Source organism: Gambusia affinis, linkage group LG13 (assembly GCF_019740435.1).
Source record: "Gambusia affinis linkage group LG13, SWU_Gaff_1.0, whole genome shotgun sequence".
In the NCBI taxonomy this organism is placed as follows: Eukaryota; Metazoa; Chordata; class Actinopteri; order Cyprinodontiformes; family Poeciliidae; genus Gambusia; species Gambusia affinis.
This window is the reverse complement of record NC_057880.1, coordinates 1768758-1786691: the sequence shown is the minus strand read 5'-3', so window position 1 is coordinate 1786691 and position 17934 is coordinate 1768758. Positions and strand designations below refer to the sequence as shown.

The 17934-nt window shown below is 37.8% G+C and overlaps 2 protein-coding genes across 3 annotated transcripts in view; both read right to left on the bottom strand.

The window, feature by feature from the left end:
- The window catches only part of LOC122842618 (pro-neuregulin-3, membrane-bound isoform), a 424235-nt gene that overhangs the window by 92431 nt on the left and 313870 nt on the right, over positions 1–17934 (bottom strand). The window lies entirely within an intron of this gene.
- On the bottom strand, positions 492–6450 carry LOC122842619 (tropomyosin alpha-4 chain-like). Its single transcript, XM_044136655.1, has 2 exons — positions 5309–6450; positions 492–2336 (listed from the first exon to the last, which is right to left on the bottom strand). Exons 1-2 carry the CDS (start codon positions 6281–6283, stop codon positions 2304–2306), a joined length of 1008 nt encoding a protein of 335 aa, XP_043992590.1. The 5' UTR covers positions 6284–6450; the 3' UTR covers positions 492–2303.

Sequence of the window (17934 nt, the reverse complement as noted above, 5' to 3'; positions counted from 1 at the left end):
GAAAAGCAATAAAAATTAATCTAGTGGAAATGAGTTAGTAAATCAAGCAAAAGTTTATAAAACAAATTTTTCTGAAATTTTTTGATAATTGATATTTTTCTACCTATTCTTCATTGTATTAACTGCTCATTATTTCCAAAATGTATTTATTTCTTTTTCAGTTGTTATTTCATATTGCTGAATGATTAGTGATGGTAGTTTGTTCAAACAGCTTGATAAACAGGAGATTCTGCTGCAGACGACGACCTTGAGGAACACCAGGACTGGTTGGACCATGTTAATCAACAACATTCTATTTAGTCAATTTTTTTCTGTCAAATAAAAGCATTTTAAATATATTTTGATATAATACATATTGCGCTGTTGGTCATTTTTTGACGGTTTTTTCTTTTTTTTCAACCAATGCTGAAAACTCCGACTTCCAACTCCCTTATCTCCAGATATTTACGTTATTTTATTGCAAAATATTGAACTCTGATATGTATTTTATGTTTTTTTTTTTTTGTTTTTTTTTTGTCAATTTTAATGTGAAAATGAATGCATTCACAGCACAGTCAGGAAACAATGGAGAAACATGGAATGAGTTTTGTTCCCAGGACTTTAAATGCATTCAGTCAATCAGAAATGTGTTGCTGGCTCTAAAGCAGCTCTGCTCCCAGAGGGATTCTGGGTTTGCAGGGAAGAAGCTGTGGGCCGACGCTGGTGCTGGTCAGGCAGTACAGCGATGGAGCTGATGGAGGCCAACTACGATGACTTTGATTCTGTCACACCAAGGTTTTCACTCTAACTCCACTATAATGAGACTGTCAGGACAGTGTGAGCCATCGGAGAAGACTCACACTCCCCCGGCAATCCACTTTCACAGTCAAGGATGAGTAACTCTGTGTGTGTGTGTTTGTGTGTGTGCAGGGGTGCGCGTGCGCACATGTTTTTGTGCATGTGGGCGTGTGTGTGTGTGTGTGTATTTGCGTGCATTCTAGACACTTGTTTATGGTGGTTCTGGTTTTCAGGACCACCCCACTCAAGCTGCTTTATTTCCAGACTTCTCTTGAGTCTTTCATCTGGATGGAGTCTCATCATCTAAACATCAGGATGTAAAGAAAGCAGCCATGAAACCAGACACTGCCATCTTTAAACCAAAAGGCTTTCAGACCAAGGGAAGACTTAGACATTAAATGACTAAAAACGTACAAATCTAGACAACCATCAAGCACTTTGTAAAATAAGTGTACTATTATACACATGTGCAATATTTACAACAATCAATTGAAATGGCCACAATGTTGAACAAGTATGTAAACTTTGTGGTGTGATATGAGTGTTCATTATTATTGAAAGACAAATATCACTTTCTTCTGCATTTTAAAGTGGCAAAAAGAACAATACCTGGTTTTTCATAAGGATACCCAACATACAGGCATCTACATCGGTATCAGACATTGTTAGTCATTTTTTTCCCATATCGGTATTGGTCCAATAATTAAAACTGGGTTTATATTGACATTATTTTTATCTTGTTGCCATTTGTGTGTGTGTTTCAGACAGGGGAGTGTGTGAGGTCGGCCGTGTGTTATCTGTTCAGTCAGGTGATAAATAAAGGGATGCAGTGCAGCATTGTGGGGATGTTTAAATTGATGTATGCAGTGTGGTGGCTTTACACGGTGTTTAAAGTGAAGAAAAATATAAAGAATATTGGTAAATATTGGTTATCAGCCATAACAGCATAATTAATAATGGATATTGATATCGGCACAAGTTTTCCTGCTTTTAAGATTTGGATCTAATGAACATATGAAAAATATTTAAACTATGTTTTAATCTCAGCAGAACCTCATTTTGCTGTGTTACATCTGTAACTCCTTTGGGTACGTCACCACTTTTACACATCTAAAGACGACATTTTTGACAATTCCACGTTAGCTCAGCTCAAACTGAGACTGAATAAAAACAATATGTGGAAATGAATTTTAAAATTTTCCTACAGATTTAATTTTATTTAGGCCCAGGCTTTGAGTAGGCCATAGTAAAATGTGATTAACCTTTGATCTGGAACACTCCAAGCTTCAGGCTTGGAGCAGAAGGTTATTTACTTATTTCCTGCCATCTCACTTTTTGAACATTGTAAAGAATCTAAATCAGTCTCACAGCGAACTTGTTAGCCATCCAGATTAAGGTGTGCGTTCCCTGTGTGCTCTAAAGCCTCTACATGTGTTTTCCTCCAGAGCCTCCCTGATCCAGTGTTAACTGCTGTCATAAACAAGGAGCTGCCAGATGTGAGCCTCTGTCCACTGAGGAGTCCTGGGTCAAGCCGTCAGTGGAATCCATGACCAGAGGAGCTGAAGATAAAACAACGTTCCACACAGTTGACCTTTTGATTAAGATCAGGCTTATTTTCACCAATTGGAATATTCCCCCCAGATATTGAACAACACACAACTTCAGGGTTTTTTTTTTTTTTTTTTTAAACTGTATGTTAAATGTTGTGTTTTGAATTTTGAACAATAGTATCTCAAATGCTTGAGGGAGCCATGCAAATTGAAAAAAATAAAAAAAACAACAACTATCAGTTCTGCTGCTCTTCTATTTTCCATGCCTGGACTGCAGCGGCTGCACTTGTGTTGGCCGAGATAAAGGAAGACTCCCAGAATGCTGGAGGTCAAACTGAATCTCTCTCCAAAAAACTTTAGACTTCACAGCGTTCATAACTTCTATGCAAAAAGTGACTAATCATTCTTTTATAATAGTTAAAGATATGTTTTTAAAAAAACCATATACAACACATTCAAATGGAAATCAGTTCAAATTTAGGGAAACTGCCTAAAAGTTTCTATTACCTTTTAGCTCAATTAAACTAATAAATCATGTCTATACAGTTAGTCATTTCTTTATAGAGGTCAGCAGTACAAAAGTCACAGAAAATGCTGTTCAAAAAGCTATTCAAACACAGAAACACAACTGCTGTGGTGGCCATCATTAATAATGATCAGAATTATTTACTGTCTGCCATACACCAAAAAATCTCACTGAATTTAATAGAATAATTCTTTTTTTGGGGCTGTAAAGCTTGGGGTTGATTCCAAGCGGCACAGCTGTCCCATGAATAAAACATGAAGTCGGCGGGCAAATATTAGTATTAGTGGTTCTGGTTTTGTGTTTTTTGGGAGGGAGAGAATGTCAGACAGGATCTTTTGTTTTGCAGCGTATTGTGATTATAATTGGTCATGTTTAGCCACCTGAAGCACACGGCACAAGACAGAGAAACAATCCGTTACGGTCTTTCTACAACATTCTCTTGGTCATTTTTATTTATTTATTTATTTGTTCACATTTATCAGTCAGTGTTTTGCCGTCTGTCTGCTTTGGCACAAATTGCTGTCCACTTATACGCTTGACAAAATGAGATGCACGGTCAGGTTTAAATGATGAACGATTTGTCGTATTGTTCATCATTTAGCGTGAAAAATTTGGTATGATGATAAGAATTTAGATTTGTCATCTCAATAATTTTCAATTGATCAATATAAACAAAACTGACAGTATTTTCTGATTTTAAATTTTTTTTTTACCATGTTTTGTTTGTTTAAATATGAGTAAATTCAAAAAATTAAACGCAGAAAAATAAGTCACTTTTCTTTAAGTAAGTGGTTCCCTGAAGGAAGCCCGCTTCAAATGGTAATGTTTTTCAAGAACGATATTTGTGGCACTATGAATGCTTTGCCATGCAGTCACAGCCAAACAGTTACCAAACAAATAGTTGTCTTTTTTTTTGTGTGGGCTCTACTGTCCCTTATATGACAGTAGGCTGACAGGAAATGGGGGAAGACATGTGGCAAACGTCGCCGGGTCCGGGAATCGAACCAGCGACGGCCGCGTCGAGGACTCGGGGCAGCGCTGCTCCCTACGCCACCACAGCACGCCCCAAACAAACAGTTTTTGAATCATAATTTTCAGTGTTATCACGATAGTACAAGATATCACAATAAAATTTCATGTCGCCCACCTCTAGTTTACAGACACCAAGTCAGTGACATAAAATTTTATTGTGATATTTTGTACTATCGTGATAACACTGAAAATTATAATTCAAAAACTGTTTGTTTGGGGCGTGATCTTTAAAGCTGCAACAAATTATTTGTTTTCTCATTATATAACTTTACAGTTTTTGTAGAAATGTACTGTTTTGCAATATTAAAAATAATATTAAAGGGAACTGATTGCAAAAAAAAATCATTTTTCTGTAGATGTTCAAGCTAAAATAATAAAAAAATAAAACATTAAACAACCCTCATCCAAGTCTTTTTGAGTCGTCTGGAGCTGAAAAATATCCAACAAGAAGTTCGAAAATAAACTGACTAAAGCAGTTGAGGAAATCCTGGAGCTTCAGTTTTGTTTCTACATTCAACTTCAGCTTCAAAGCATCAAGTCAAGCCTCATCACTTTTTTTTCCGAAGGTAGGAAAAACCGGAGAACCCGGAGAAAACCTATGCATTGAGTTTAAAGAGTGTATCCAACAGTAAGTGAGCAAGAGACAAAGGTAAATTTTAAAGACTCCATTTAACCTAATCACTTTTTTCCATGAAGGTAGGACAAACTGGAGCACCCAGAAAAAACCTATGTGTTGAGTTTAAAGAGTGTCTCGTAGAAAGAAACACAATGTTTAGTACAGGTAGGGATGCAAGTTATTAATTAATGAGTTAATCTAAAGTTGATTATGATTATGGCCAAACTGCAAGAATAAATAAAAGTCTAAGCGGACGTTATTAGTTAATCCAAGAGGCGTATAAAACTGTCCATCCAGCCATCCATCTTCTTCCGCTTTAGATCGCATAAGTCAATACATTCATATTCTTTGCCTCTCCAACAAGAAGTGGACGAGAGACAAAGGTAAATTTAAAAGACACCATTTAACCTATTCACTTTTTTTCCATAAGGTAGGACAAACCGGAGCACCCGGAGAAAACCTGTGTGTTGAGTTTAAAGAGTGTCTCCAACAGTTTGTGAGCAAGAGACAAAAGTAAATTTAAAAGACTCCAATTAACCTGATCACTTCTTTTGGCTACTATTTTTTGTCCCCTTAGTGTTTCCAGGGGGTTCTGCCTGCTGATGTTAAACCTGATCTTTTAGGTTTTTCTGTGCTAGGGGGCGATGGCTTCAGCAATTTTATCTTCCCTGGGTTCGCCAGGTAATGTTGTACATCTACATCTTCGCCCAGGCGTAAAGATTTTTGATTTGAAAGCGATTGGGGTTTAGATGGCTGGACGGTCGACGCATCGATAGCTGGTAAAAATTTAGAAGTATTTTCTTTTACCTCTGCCATTTTATTGTGAGACGATTCCACCAAATCCTTGGGTGCTGTCTCCTGCATGGTTCTTGTCAGTGTGTCTCTCCTACAACTTGCAGTTGTGTGTGATCTTTGCTCAAGTATTTTTATTATATCCTGAGCTTCTCTTGTGAGATCTGAGAACGTGGAGCGTTTTTTAGACTGGTCCTCCAGCAGTTTATTCAATTGCCGATCTTTCCTTGTGAGACATTCCTGCAATGCTCTGCTTCTCTGCTTTTCTTTGGCCAAGGTGTCAAAATCAATTCTTGCTTCAAATGCGATCTTAGTTTTTTCAATCGCTTCCTCCATTGGAGTTTTTGACAGTTTCTTAACGAGGTCTTTATTTTCCTTTTGTGCCTCACTCAAGTTCCTTTCCAGAGCTTTAACCTTGGCCTCAAGTAGTCTGGACTTCTCTCTTTCCTTCTTAATTTCAATGTTCTTCATCCCAATATCATTTACTTTTCTAGACAATTCTGCCTTTAATCTCTCCACCTCACTTGCATGCTGTTCTCGCTTAACTATCGATTCTGTGACATGACATATTTTTCTTTGTTCTTCCAACTTTTCATCTTGCACTTTTGTTTTTCTTTCCAGGTTCTTGATGGAGCATTGAAGTTCCTTCACTTTATGTTGGTAACTTTGAACCTCTGATGATAATTTATGCTTGTGGGAAGTCCAGCTCTCAATTTCCTGTTTTAATTTTGGGATCGTCTGACATTCAAAATCTTTGTTTTTCTTCAGGGACACATTTAACTCTTTTGTAAGGGAAATAATTTTTTCATTTTGAAGCTCAATCTGTTCTTGAGCTTTTTCCAACTCCTCCTGCAATTTGTTCTGCTTAATCAGTGATGCAGATCTGCCTTTTAATCTCTCCAACCAATCCATAAGTAAAACAACTAATTCATCTCTGCTCATTCGTCTAATTTGGTACTTTGTTAGTGAATCGATTTCAAATGCCGACATTTTCACTGTCCAACTGATCTATCAAAAAATCCACGAAAAAATGCAACGATAAATCCAATAAGGTGAAACCAACGTCCGTCCAGCTTGAGCTCTGCTAGTTTGATTCAGATGCAGGATATTCAAGGCATCTGTCTCTTATGACATCATAACACTTTGACATCATCAGATTCCATCAGTGGAATAACCTAATGTATGCAATGTTGCTAGGCAACAGCAAAGCCAGCTCACTTTCCAGCCTCCTGGGAGGCTTTTTATATATATATATAGATATATATATATATATATATATATAGATATATATATATAGATATCTATATATATATATATATATATATATATATATATATATATATATATTTTTTTATTTTATTTCATTTTTTTTCACAAAACTTTATTGTAGAAACAGCCAAATCTCACAAGCACATATACGTCTTAAGCCCAGTTCACACTACATGATTTTAGAACTGTCGGCTGATTCTCACAACGTGAGAGACCACACACTAGCCGATTAAAAATCCTAGGTATAACCTCACACTCGATTGTAGAGTGTGAGGTTTCACTCAAGGACATTCCAATTCCAGATATGAAATCCCTTAAAATTCTGTGCAACCACACTTGAATTTAGCGTAAACAAACATGGACGACGTTGAAGCGGTAACTTTAGTTTGTGGACTTATTTTAACCCAAAAAAGACGTAACCAGAAATTAAAGCTTTGGATTAAGAACTGGAGACGTCGCGAGCAAGGTCTGTATTTGTTGGTCCACAATATGGAGGTGAGTTGTTTTTTCTTTCTCATAACAAATGCTGTTTTTAATTTTTTCAGTTTTGTTGTTTAATTAACCAATGCGTTTATTTGTAAGTTTATAATTTCATGCTGTGTTGATGTTGTAGGATATGTGCATAAACTGGGCCTTGTTTCAGAAAAGTGAATGTTTGAAACATCAAAGTAGCTTAAACTAGAAGAAAGCATTTCCTGCATATTTGTTTTTAGAAAATCAGATGGCAGTTATCCTTTTTTTCCCCAAAATATTCCAGCTCCTTTAATTGAAATCCATATGAATTGAAAATTTTCTGGCATCGCTCATGAATAACATCAATATTTTTGCAGCGCACTGCGCTTGTCACATTTTTCTGCACTTATATCTTTTTTCTCTATATGCTCCTGTATTTAGACTACAAACAGATTAACACAGCATAACATTTTCTGTATTTTTTGTCTGTTGTGTTATTACTACAGAATGAAATCAAATGCGCCATTTCAACCAAAGGTTAGAATTCGCTTATAAACCAGATGTACTCTGTGCAATAACTTTATATTTAAAATTTTTTTTTAAATAAATGATACAACAGCATGCTGCTCCGAACAAAGATAAAGTTTACTTATAGTTCTAAGAGATCTAACCACCTCTAAAGCACATTTCATTCATCATAGCATTGTAATTCACAAGTAACCACTGTAATAGCTAAGCATTTGACTCTTCGGAGGGCCTGCCAGTACAAAATAATGTTTCAGCATCTTGCTCTTTGAAAGACAAAGTACCGTACTAACTAACATTAGCTGTATATTCTGCCATCAGTTACTTATGGAAATGTCAGGAATGCGTACAAGACCCTCTCTTGGCAAAGCTGATCTTGGGCAGCTTCATCTAAGATCAACTTGTTAGCATAACAAGCTAACTGCCTAACAGTTAGCATAACAAGATAACTGTTAACAGTTTGGTACCATTCCTGGTCAAAGACTGTAAACTGTTAGCTTAAGAGTTAATTGTTAAGGCTCAACAGTTGAGTGTTAGCTTGACTAACTGTTAGGTGTACTTATAGCTAGTACTTATATTTTAACTTCCCTGCTCCTTTTACCCAACTTTTAAAATCATGTTTGATGAAATCATCCATCTGTTGCCCACACCTGCTTGGCCTTGGACCAATCACAGGATGACTCATGCTACATTCAGACAGCGGGCAAATGAGACCAAATCGGACTTTTTCACAGCGGTGTGAGCTTTTCTTGCTCTCTTTAAAACAAAGGTGAAACTCCTAAAGGGGCAGAATTCTGTATTTTCTAGGCACACAGTCCCAATTTATATTAAAGTCAAGTAACTTTGCTAGCTTAAGTTGTTTTACAAATGCTGTATATATCAAACGTGATATAAAAGACATTTGACTTGTTATGAAAAAAAACGGGATCCATGGGAGATTAGAGGACTTATTAAATATGCATGAAGGAAACACTCCAGGTTTATTTTTGATGTGATGATAACAGTAAAACATGATGGTAAGCTAAAAAACAGTCTATTTTACTAACACCGCCCTTTTAAAATGCCTTGCATTTCATGGATCCACATGGAATATCAATAGGCTCTCTGTGCCAAAATTAAGACGGTATCCTCTGGTATTACAGTGAAGACTTTGTCTTCATTCCACAACTGTAAGAAGACTCACATCAGAAGAGTCTCCACTTTGCTCACATTCCCTGCAGCGAATCCAACTACTCTCCAAACACCACGTGTCTGACTTACATTGTTCAGTAAAATGACAATTTGGGCCTCATGGAAATGACTAAAATACTCTTCAGTTTCACAGTTGTGTCATGGTTTTGGGAAGCTGCTGGGGACGCGTGCTGTCACTGTTTGTATTAATGTGACACTTAGTTATTTCAGTGACAGCTCTGAATAGTCAGGGTGTGTAAGCAAAGGCAAAGGGGAACTCTTCATCTGTCGCTTTATATTTGCCAGATGCAACTGGATGCGAGGACGACCGGAGACAATAGAACAGTCTGCAGCCACGTTAAAAACAAACAGTCGGTTTATGTGCGATGACAATTTAAACAGACGACACTGACGTGCAGTTTTGCCAAAGAAGCCATTTTGCCGACATGTCGGCTTGCTAATGTAATCTCCTAAAACCACACTGTCTTTTGCGCCACAAGCACAGCAGAACAGCAGCCGCCCTTTGTTGTTCAGCTGCTCCTGGTGGTTTATGAAACATTCACAGCTATTTATGACCCCTTTGAAAAGCAAGTCATGGCTAATTTAGGGCAGAACGCCCAGCTCTCATTGATTGTAAATGTGTTATTGTCACACGCATGAAGAGATAATCTGATATAATCGTCTGGTTGGTGGAAGAGTGCCAGAGTAGCGTGGTGGCTGGGTAAAGTATTCCAGCAGAGAAAAAGAGCTTTTTCTGACACACAGCGTCCGTACAGGTTGAATCAATAAAAAGGTCGAGTGTTTTGTGTTGCTGCTGCTGTTATTAAGGCATGTAACCACACACACGCACACACACACACACGCACATGCAATGCTCTGAGGTGACTTGGTGCTCCTTGTCTAGCAAATGGAGGGAACATCCTTGATTCTTGACAGGTAGATGGATGGATGTGCTTTTATTTGTCTGTGTATGCGTGTGTGTGTGTGTGTGTGTGTGTGTGTGTGTGAGGAGGACAGAGACAGATGGATGAGAAAAAGATTATTGTGTGGGAAAAAAAGAGCATTAAACAAGACCAATATTCATCCGTCTGGGTTTTTCAGAGTGACTGGCACAGAGCAGCAGGCTCAACGCTGGAGCCAATGAACTGGTCATCATCAGCCTCTGTCCAGGCTGTGGCAGCACCTGGTGGTGTCAATCCCAGGTTTTCTGTTTCGCTGGAGTCACACATTCAACTCATATAAAACAGAGAAGGGGTGAAGCAGATTGGAGGAAGACATGGTTTCGCATCATCTGTCCCTTAGACTGGCTTTGATTGAGGACCAAAGCTGCAACATTTGTTACATTTTCTGCTGGTTCATTTTCATGTTTCCCTGCGTCAAACAAATCTGGCCCTTTCAGCAACCTGTTAAAGGCCGAAGTGCCGAAATCGGCTTTTGTTGATGTCGATTGCGTCAATTTTAGATTCACAGAGACACCTGTCGAACTCGACACCAAGCATAGTCATAGTTGATAAGTGAATAATCAAACAAATCTACAAAATTCCTTTCTGCATCAGATAAACATTTCTCAAAACTAATCATTTCTCCTGGAGGCAGTTGGAGCGAAATATAAACATTGCTGCTAGAGCGCGCATCTGCATGTAATACAGCAACAAACCTCTGTTTTATATTCTCAAGTTTGTTCACAAAATATTCACAAAATGAACAAATATGGAGTGGTGTCAGATATGTCAATCAAATTTCACATGTTAAGATTATATTTGTGTAGAAAGGAAACACTCCTTACTGGGTGGTGTTGGTAATGTACTGTACAGTTGAACTTTGACATAAAAGTAAATCAACATCAGTTTTTTTAAATACAAGCCAAGGCTTGGTCCATATATTTTGTGAAATCTGAGTTCAGAATCGTGCTTCAGGACGTCACGTCTAGTTGGGGCAAGTCGCAGCTTGCAGCCGAGACCATGTCCTGTTTATCCACACAAAGAAACAGATGCCTATTGAATTGAAGCAGGAGATAATAGAAAAACATGAACATCAGTTAAAGTACAATGGTGGTGACGGTGTTAGAAGTCCGTCCCACTATTGGTGGGTTGCCAGTTCGATTCCCATCCTGACCACCTCTGTGGATGTGTCATTATGCATTCAAACAGCCAATGTCAACCAAACCAAAACTTTGTGTTTTAGGCTGACCAGAGTTCAGTTTTTTGGTCTGCATCAATGTGTGATTAAGCAAATGAAACTGACTTTCCAGGCAAATAAACCAGAGTAGGATTAAACCAGACTAAACAGGGCTGGTGTGAATGCACCCTTATTGACATCTTTCTTTGGAAAAAGCACTGGACTAAGTGTTTTCTCTTCACACCAGCACATTCAGACGATTTTAACTCAACAACTTTTTGACTCACTCTGCTGGTAACTGGGCTTCTTATAAACAGCTCTGCTATGCTAAGGTGTTCTCAATATCAAAAGATTACTGGTTTCATTGCAGCTTGAAAATAATCCAAGTAAATTCGGTCAATCTGGGGATTGAAAAACTCACATTGTGAAGGATTTCAACTGAAGAGCTGAATATTGATAAATTCTCTCTCTGACAAAGAAAACTGGATGGTACAATTGTTTTCAAACTAAAATTTATAATATAATCATGTTCTCTCCATTCTTTACCAAGTACACCATTAGTCTGTTCGGTAATGAGGGCTGCCTAAAGACTCAAAACAGGTTAAAAATGCAATGCTTAGCATTCAATGCAGTTTGCCAAAGCTTTGCAGTGGTAAGCGGCACGTTTACTGCAATCAGAAGCTTCATTATAAATTTTCACACCAATCTGTCTCTGCTGCCAGCTTCTTGAAGGTTAGAGCAGCATGACAGATGCAGATAAGGATCAATCCAAACATGCCTCACAGCCTCCCAAACACAATTATACTATTTGTCCTTCATCATTTATGTTTTTGTCCTTCTTAGCCTTTTTCTTCTAGTTTTTTTTTCTAGCTTATGTGTCAATAAAATAATTATTACTGTCCAAACCCAAGAAAGACTTGGTTCCACTATTCCAGTTTCTGAAATCTAATGTAAAATCTCATTCAGAATATTTCAAACTGTGAAAAGGCTTTTCATTTAATGAAATATGAAAGAGTCAAACCAAGACTGGTTTATTCAACAAGGATAAATTTGTTCTCCTCTGTCCATTTTATAACATTTAATGAAAGCTATTAGTTAGCTTTAGATAACTATCCAACTAAACAACCAACTAGCCATTTATCTCACTAGCTGGATAGCTAGATAGATCTAGCTAGCTGCCTATCTGTCCAGCTTGATAGATCTGGCTGTCTAGATAGCTAACTCGACAGTTATAGCTATCTAGATAGATCTAGCCATCAATACTTATCTACAGAAGACATAAAATGTTTATCAATGTCTGTGCTTTTTCTCTAAATGGTAGTAATTAAAGTGTTTTTGAGATGGCATAGAAAAATATAAAGCAGGTTGTCACATGACAGTGTTACAGTATTTTTAAAAGATGTTTTTTTTGTTTTTGTTTTGTTTTTTTGCTATTGTACGCCAAGTGAACCTGAAAAAAAGCTGCAAAAGCAGGAAGCAGACTACAGAAAATTCCGGGTAAATACAGCCACAACACGTTCTTGTGTCAAGTGCTAGCGGGAGAAATGGATTGTTGTCGTTTACCAAAGACAAAAGAGACATCCTACAACTACTGAAATCTGATGCTACTCTATTTTTGTTTACATTTTGTGAAGAAGGAAGATGTGCTCATGTCTCTTTAAGAGGTTTTCATGTCGTTTCATGTAGTTCTTAGTACAGCGCCACCACAGGCAAAGAGGGGAACAGGATTTTCAAAGGGTTTGGTTGGTTTGACAGTGTGAAAAAGAACCGCAACAGCTGAAAATTTAACAAATTATGCAATTATTTTTCCCAATCAAGCTGAGCCTATGGGGAAATCACCTCAATTTATGATGTAAATGTGTAAATTTATAAATTGATGTAAATAAATAAAATAAAAATCAGTTTTGTTTACATTCATTTTAACTCCGACATAATTAAATTTGAAATGTCTTTGGGTGGACAAATTTGGCATCACATGGTAATCGTGCAGAAATCAGGGCTTAAAACATTTTTATTTAACGCATCTTATGATCAAATTATCTCGACAAAAAGCAGTTGAAACATGTTTCATGTATGCTTTTACGTTCTATAATTTATGTTTCTTTTAATATTATGAATCTGTGTTTTCTTTTTATGTCATGTACTACAATTTGATAGCCATGTGTATGAATGATGCAAGTATAATGGAAATTTTCTTGACATGTGAGTTTTTCACTCTTCCCCTCAGTTGAGATAAAAAAATGTTATTTTTACAGCAAAGATATACAGTTTTTAGAAAAAACACCAGTGCCGTTTACTTTTGTAAAGACCAATCTTTTTATCTTTAGACTTTAGAAGCAAAACCAGAATATGTGCCATAATCATCTCCATGGAAACTAAAATGAGGCCTTTCCCAATTCTACTCTATGAACACAAACTATTGTAGGTGTAAATGGCTGCATATTAGGGTGTGTGCAGCGTTTCATTATCAACATTTGATGGCCCAAAAGAGTCGATACCATACAAGTCTATTAAAGTTTCTGCTGTCGCTCCAGCCTGAAGACCCCCAGCTCTGGAAATTCTCCTGATCTCATTATGTCCTCACTGTGCAACAAGACATATTGTGTGCTTGAGCTGCTGTTATTGCTGAGCTGAGGTTATTTCTGTCTTAGAAAGCTCTTCCCAATTTGCTCACGGTGGATAGATCACCACTACAAACCCTATGATACGTTCCCCGTGGAGATTTGCCAGAGTCTTTAAGGTAATGAGAAAAAACTGATCAACATAGCCAATGTGGATGCTACTGCAATTAGCAACGGATGTCAACAGGATTTCAAAACTAGAAACTTGAAAGAAGGAATCAGTTAATCAATAGATTCTTTCTTTTTGGTTCTTTTTCTTGTTTTGCGTCTGTTGGTGGGTTTCTCTGTTTCGGTTTCCGTTGTCTCCCTCCTTTGAAGTAACCTCTATGGTTAATGATCCGCCATGACCCTGGCGACCTTTAATTGAATAATAAATGAGTGGATCTGATTCCAGACTCTGTAACAGACTGCAGCAACAAACGGCACAAACGCATGACGTAAATTACAAGGTCATGTTTGAAAAGCTGCAGTCGGACACGGACTGTCAAAGAATACAATGGAAATAAAATGCAGTGCCCCCCAGCCCCCCCCCTAGAACAAATGACTGGTCTTTAAAATGAATAAAAACAGCCAAAAGTGGTTTCTTAAAAGAAAAGTCTCAAAAAAGTCGGGAAAAGTTTTTTCCTCTCAAAGAGCAGAGAGAAAGAGGAAGTTGAAACCATCTCCTCCATCGATCATAGTCCCAAAAACCTCTAAAGCCTTCTGCTCAGATGAAGTCTCTCTATCACCATCATCTTATGCAAGAGAGGATTGCCTCAGCTTCAGCGGGGCGGCTGCCCATTCCAGATCCACTGCCCTCCAACACAGACATGTCAAATGCGCTTTGTGGTGATGCAGGAAAAATTACAGCAATGAAGCCTTCTGACGCTTAAGAAACGACTTAAAATTCTGTCCATGAAAATCAAAACACAGAGGCAAAGACTGGAAAAGTCCAGCAGCTAGGCTTTAAGAATACCACTGCAACCAAAAGTTTTTTGTTGAATAAACTCAGACATTTTGAGAAGTCAAAAGTTTTATAGAAAAATCAAGGAAATCTGAGTTTCAAACGTCAAAATTACCAAATTTGTTCCCAGACAATTTCTGAAATTGATCTAAAAACTTCTCAGTGTTTTCTCACAAATATTCAACTTTCAGAGTTCAGAAATGTTCCAGATTTTTCCAGAAAGAATCCCAAACTGAACAAATTGGCAAGAAAACAATGTTACAGCCATATGCAAATATCTTTGAAGAACCTACAACGGACACAGTTCTGTTAACAAAACACAAAGAAACATCCAAAGATTACATCACGTAACAACAGGAGTTACGTAATTCAATGACAGGATTTGTGTGTGAAACAAAAACCTTGGCATTCACAGCAAGAACAGCATTATGTGCTCGGAGAAGCCCACAAACAAAGAGCCATTTCAGTGTGTCCAGTGGTCCTGAGTGGGACAGTTTATACCACAACGCGACCACTTTATTTTCCAGTAAGACGAGCACAATGTAATTAATCTGATTGTCTGAGGAGCCACAATATTTCCAGAAACAACAACCCAACTTAGAATAAAAAGCAGAAAAAAAGAAAACCATCCAGAGAAGGATTTTAAATGTGCGGCGGATGGTGAAAATAACTGCAGTAAGCCTCACAGTGGGATGCAGGTACTTGTGGGAAGACACTGTTTTATCAGAGCTGGTCGGAGCCCACATTACAGCACTATAACCATGTTTCCACTCCCTGATCGACTTAATGGGCAGCCTGGGTCTCCGGGCGATCTGCCATCCTCACGCACATCCACACATGCGTGGTCACGCCTGCATGCACAGATAGACACATAGTGTGTACACATATAACTGAATTAAACAACTGGGAGCCAGTGATATTGCAGCCGTCCAGCCAAATAGATGAGGCGTGAGGGGATTTGATAAAACGAGAGAGCAGAGAGAGAGATGTTGTAAAGGGAAAAAAGAAAGCAAGTTTTTGAGTATGTGTGGGTGTGGGTGTGTGCGGGTGTGTGTGTGTGTGTGGTTTGGGGTCTGATGAGCCGCCAGAACCCGGGATGGTTTGGCATGGATATAAAAGAGCGGAGTTAGCCATGGGGCACAACAGCATCTACACTAAATCCTCATACAAACAAGTAAACACACACACACACGCACACATACCGACGCGGTCATTTATGTACAAACAGTTCACACAGAGAGACAAGCTCAACACATCAGCCTGTAACTGCCAAGCTCTAGCGATCATTACACTTTGAGTGCTAACCGGTCAGTTTGCGTAACGTGTGTGTGAATCTGTGGTGGAGAAGTTTTACCAGAAGCTCGGAAAGCTAATTTGCTGATTATTACCTCTTTATGCACTACAGCAAAGAGATTTTCTTTGAATCAATGTGGAAACAAAACATTTCTAAGCTTCTTTCTAAAACTTATCAAGTTATGCACCAATTAATCCCTTTAAAGGCATAAGGCTGTAATGATCCATTGCACATGACGTCAAGCTCTTTAGAAAGCCGCCCACTCCACCATGACAGATGTCAAAACGACATATGATCAACGTCAACTCATGTATAGTTTGCCAGAAAAACAGATATTTGGTAGTACTAGATGGCTTTTATTTAGTTGACTTCACAGTAATAATGTTCATAGGGTTGTTGGGGTGCTTGACTGCACAAACAGACAAAGATGCAAACCAAACTTGTCATGTTATAGTACAACTGTGGATGAGGAAAAACAGATGGTTAGCAGCCGTCAACCATAAGGACTGGCAGGCTTCAGTGTAAACATTGATTTACAGTCAAAACGTAAGGTAGGACCATTAACTTTCACATACTTCATAATTAAGATTAGTAAGATTCAATCAAATGTTATGGAGAAGATATATGTCTAATCATTACTAACCATGGAGAGAATGTCCCACCATCATGTAGTCTACCATGTACGAAAAATAAAACTGGTTAGCATCTAGATTTTAGTACGCTTTTTAAAATCTGCTCCAGTGTAATGACAGTGGAATAGATCATATGATTTCAGGTAAACTCGACCATTTGATCAAATCAACAGGAGAGAGAAGGTATGGGCTGGTTTCTAAGTTAGCCATTTCCTACATTTGGGAAAACCTCTGTCTCTAAGCCCCTGCTAGGTCTCCGAGCTAAATGCAAGAAGGTCAGCAATGTCATAATAAAAACATGAACTCAGGGTTTCTTCACTGACTTGTGAAGCTACATACATGTCTTACGTTCCTTTGATTTGAATTCTTTAGGCCAGTCAGACTTCCAAATTAGTAATTTGGCTACACACCAAAAAAGAGAGAAAAACTCTCTCCATCTATTCTTTAAACAGATGTCTTTGTCGTCTTTCGGTTTACTTGTCAAGGCCTTCAAAGTCTCAATGTCAGTCCTTTGTTTCCTCGCCTCACACCTGACATAAACTAGAGACCTGACATACTGTGCATTCACATTGTCCTGGATCTAACAAATCATCATCAAGGTTACAGTACATTCAATGGCAGCAAGTGGCAAACCTCCAAGGCAATTCCTCCATTTATCCTCCCCTCAGTGTTTTCAGCTATTATGGCTTTTCAATTCACCAGTTTTTACCATCAAGTGGAGGGCCTTGAAATGCCTGCTTCCCTTCCCCACGTTTCTTTCTTCCTACACTGTAGATGTTTTTGATTTATTCGTGCCTTTACTGAATTCATTCCAAAGCCTTATAATCTTGCTTCTCAGGTTTTTACGTTGCTGTTGAGATTTAATAGATTATTGGAAAAGTGCTTTTGTTATTCCTTTTATTTAGTGCTTTTATTTTACAGAAAAGGGAAAGTAAATCCTCCTTTTATTTGTAGGGGCTTAATGTATAAATGATAGTTACATCTGTTTTTTTTTTGTTTTTTTTTACATTCCCAGCTCCCACTAATAGTTTATTTGGACAACTCTGCATCAGGTCATATCCACATCCTTCCTATAACCAAAGATCCTTTATGTGAATAACATTTGTAACTTCTGGGCTACATTTACCCATCTCCCCCAGACTCAGATTCAAATAGGTGGGAATAAAAACTCCTACTCTTGAAATAAGATGTCATAATCATAACTTCACCTACAAATTTAAAAACCGTGGGAGGATGAGCTGAGAAAATGTGTTCTGGTCATGCTAGCTTATTTAGCTGCTTCATCAATTCTCCTCCTACAAACAAAGAATGCAGTTAAGAATATCTTTTATTTCTTATTTTATTTTCTTATTTAGAAAGTGTTAAATCAGTTAGGAAAATGTAAACTAAGTAACTAGTTTGTTACTTAGCTAGTTAACAAACTAGTAGTTTAAAAAAAGGCTTGCTAAGTTTTTAACATGACAAGGATCAGCTTTATGCTTTTTCCGTTCAAAGTTATTGCTATATTGTTTCACCATGGAGATTAAAAAATTAACTTCTGAGAAGATTTACCACCAGTGGATACTCTCTCAGACCCCACAGCTTTTCCTCAAGCTCCACATTTCTGTGTTAGGAGG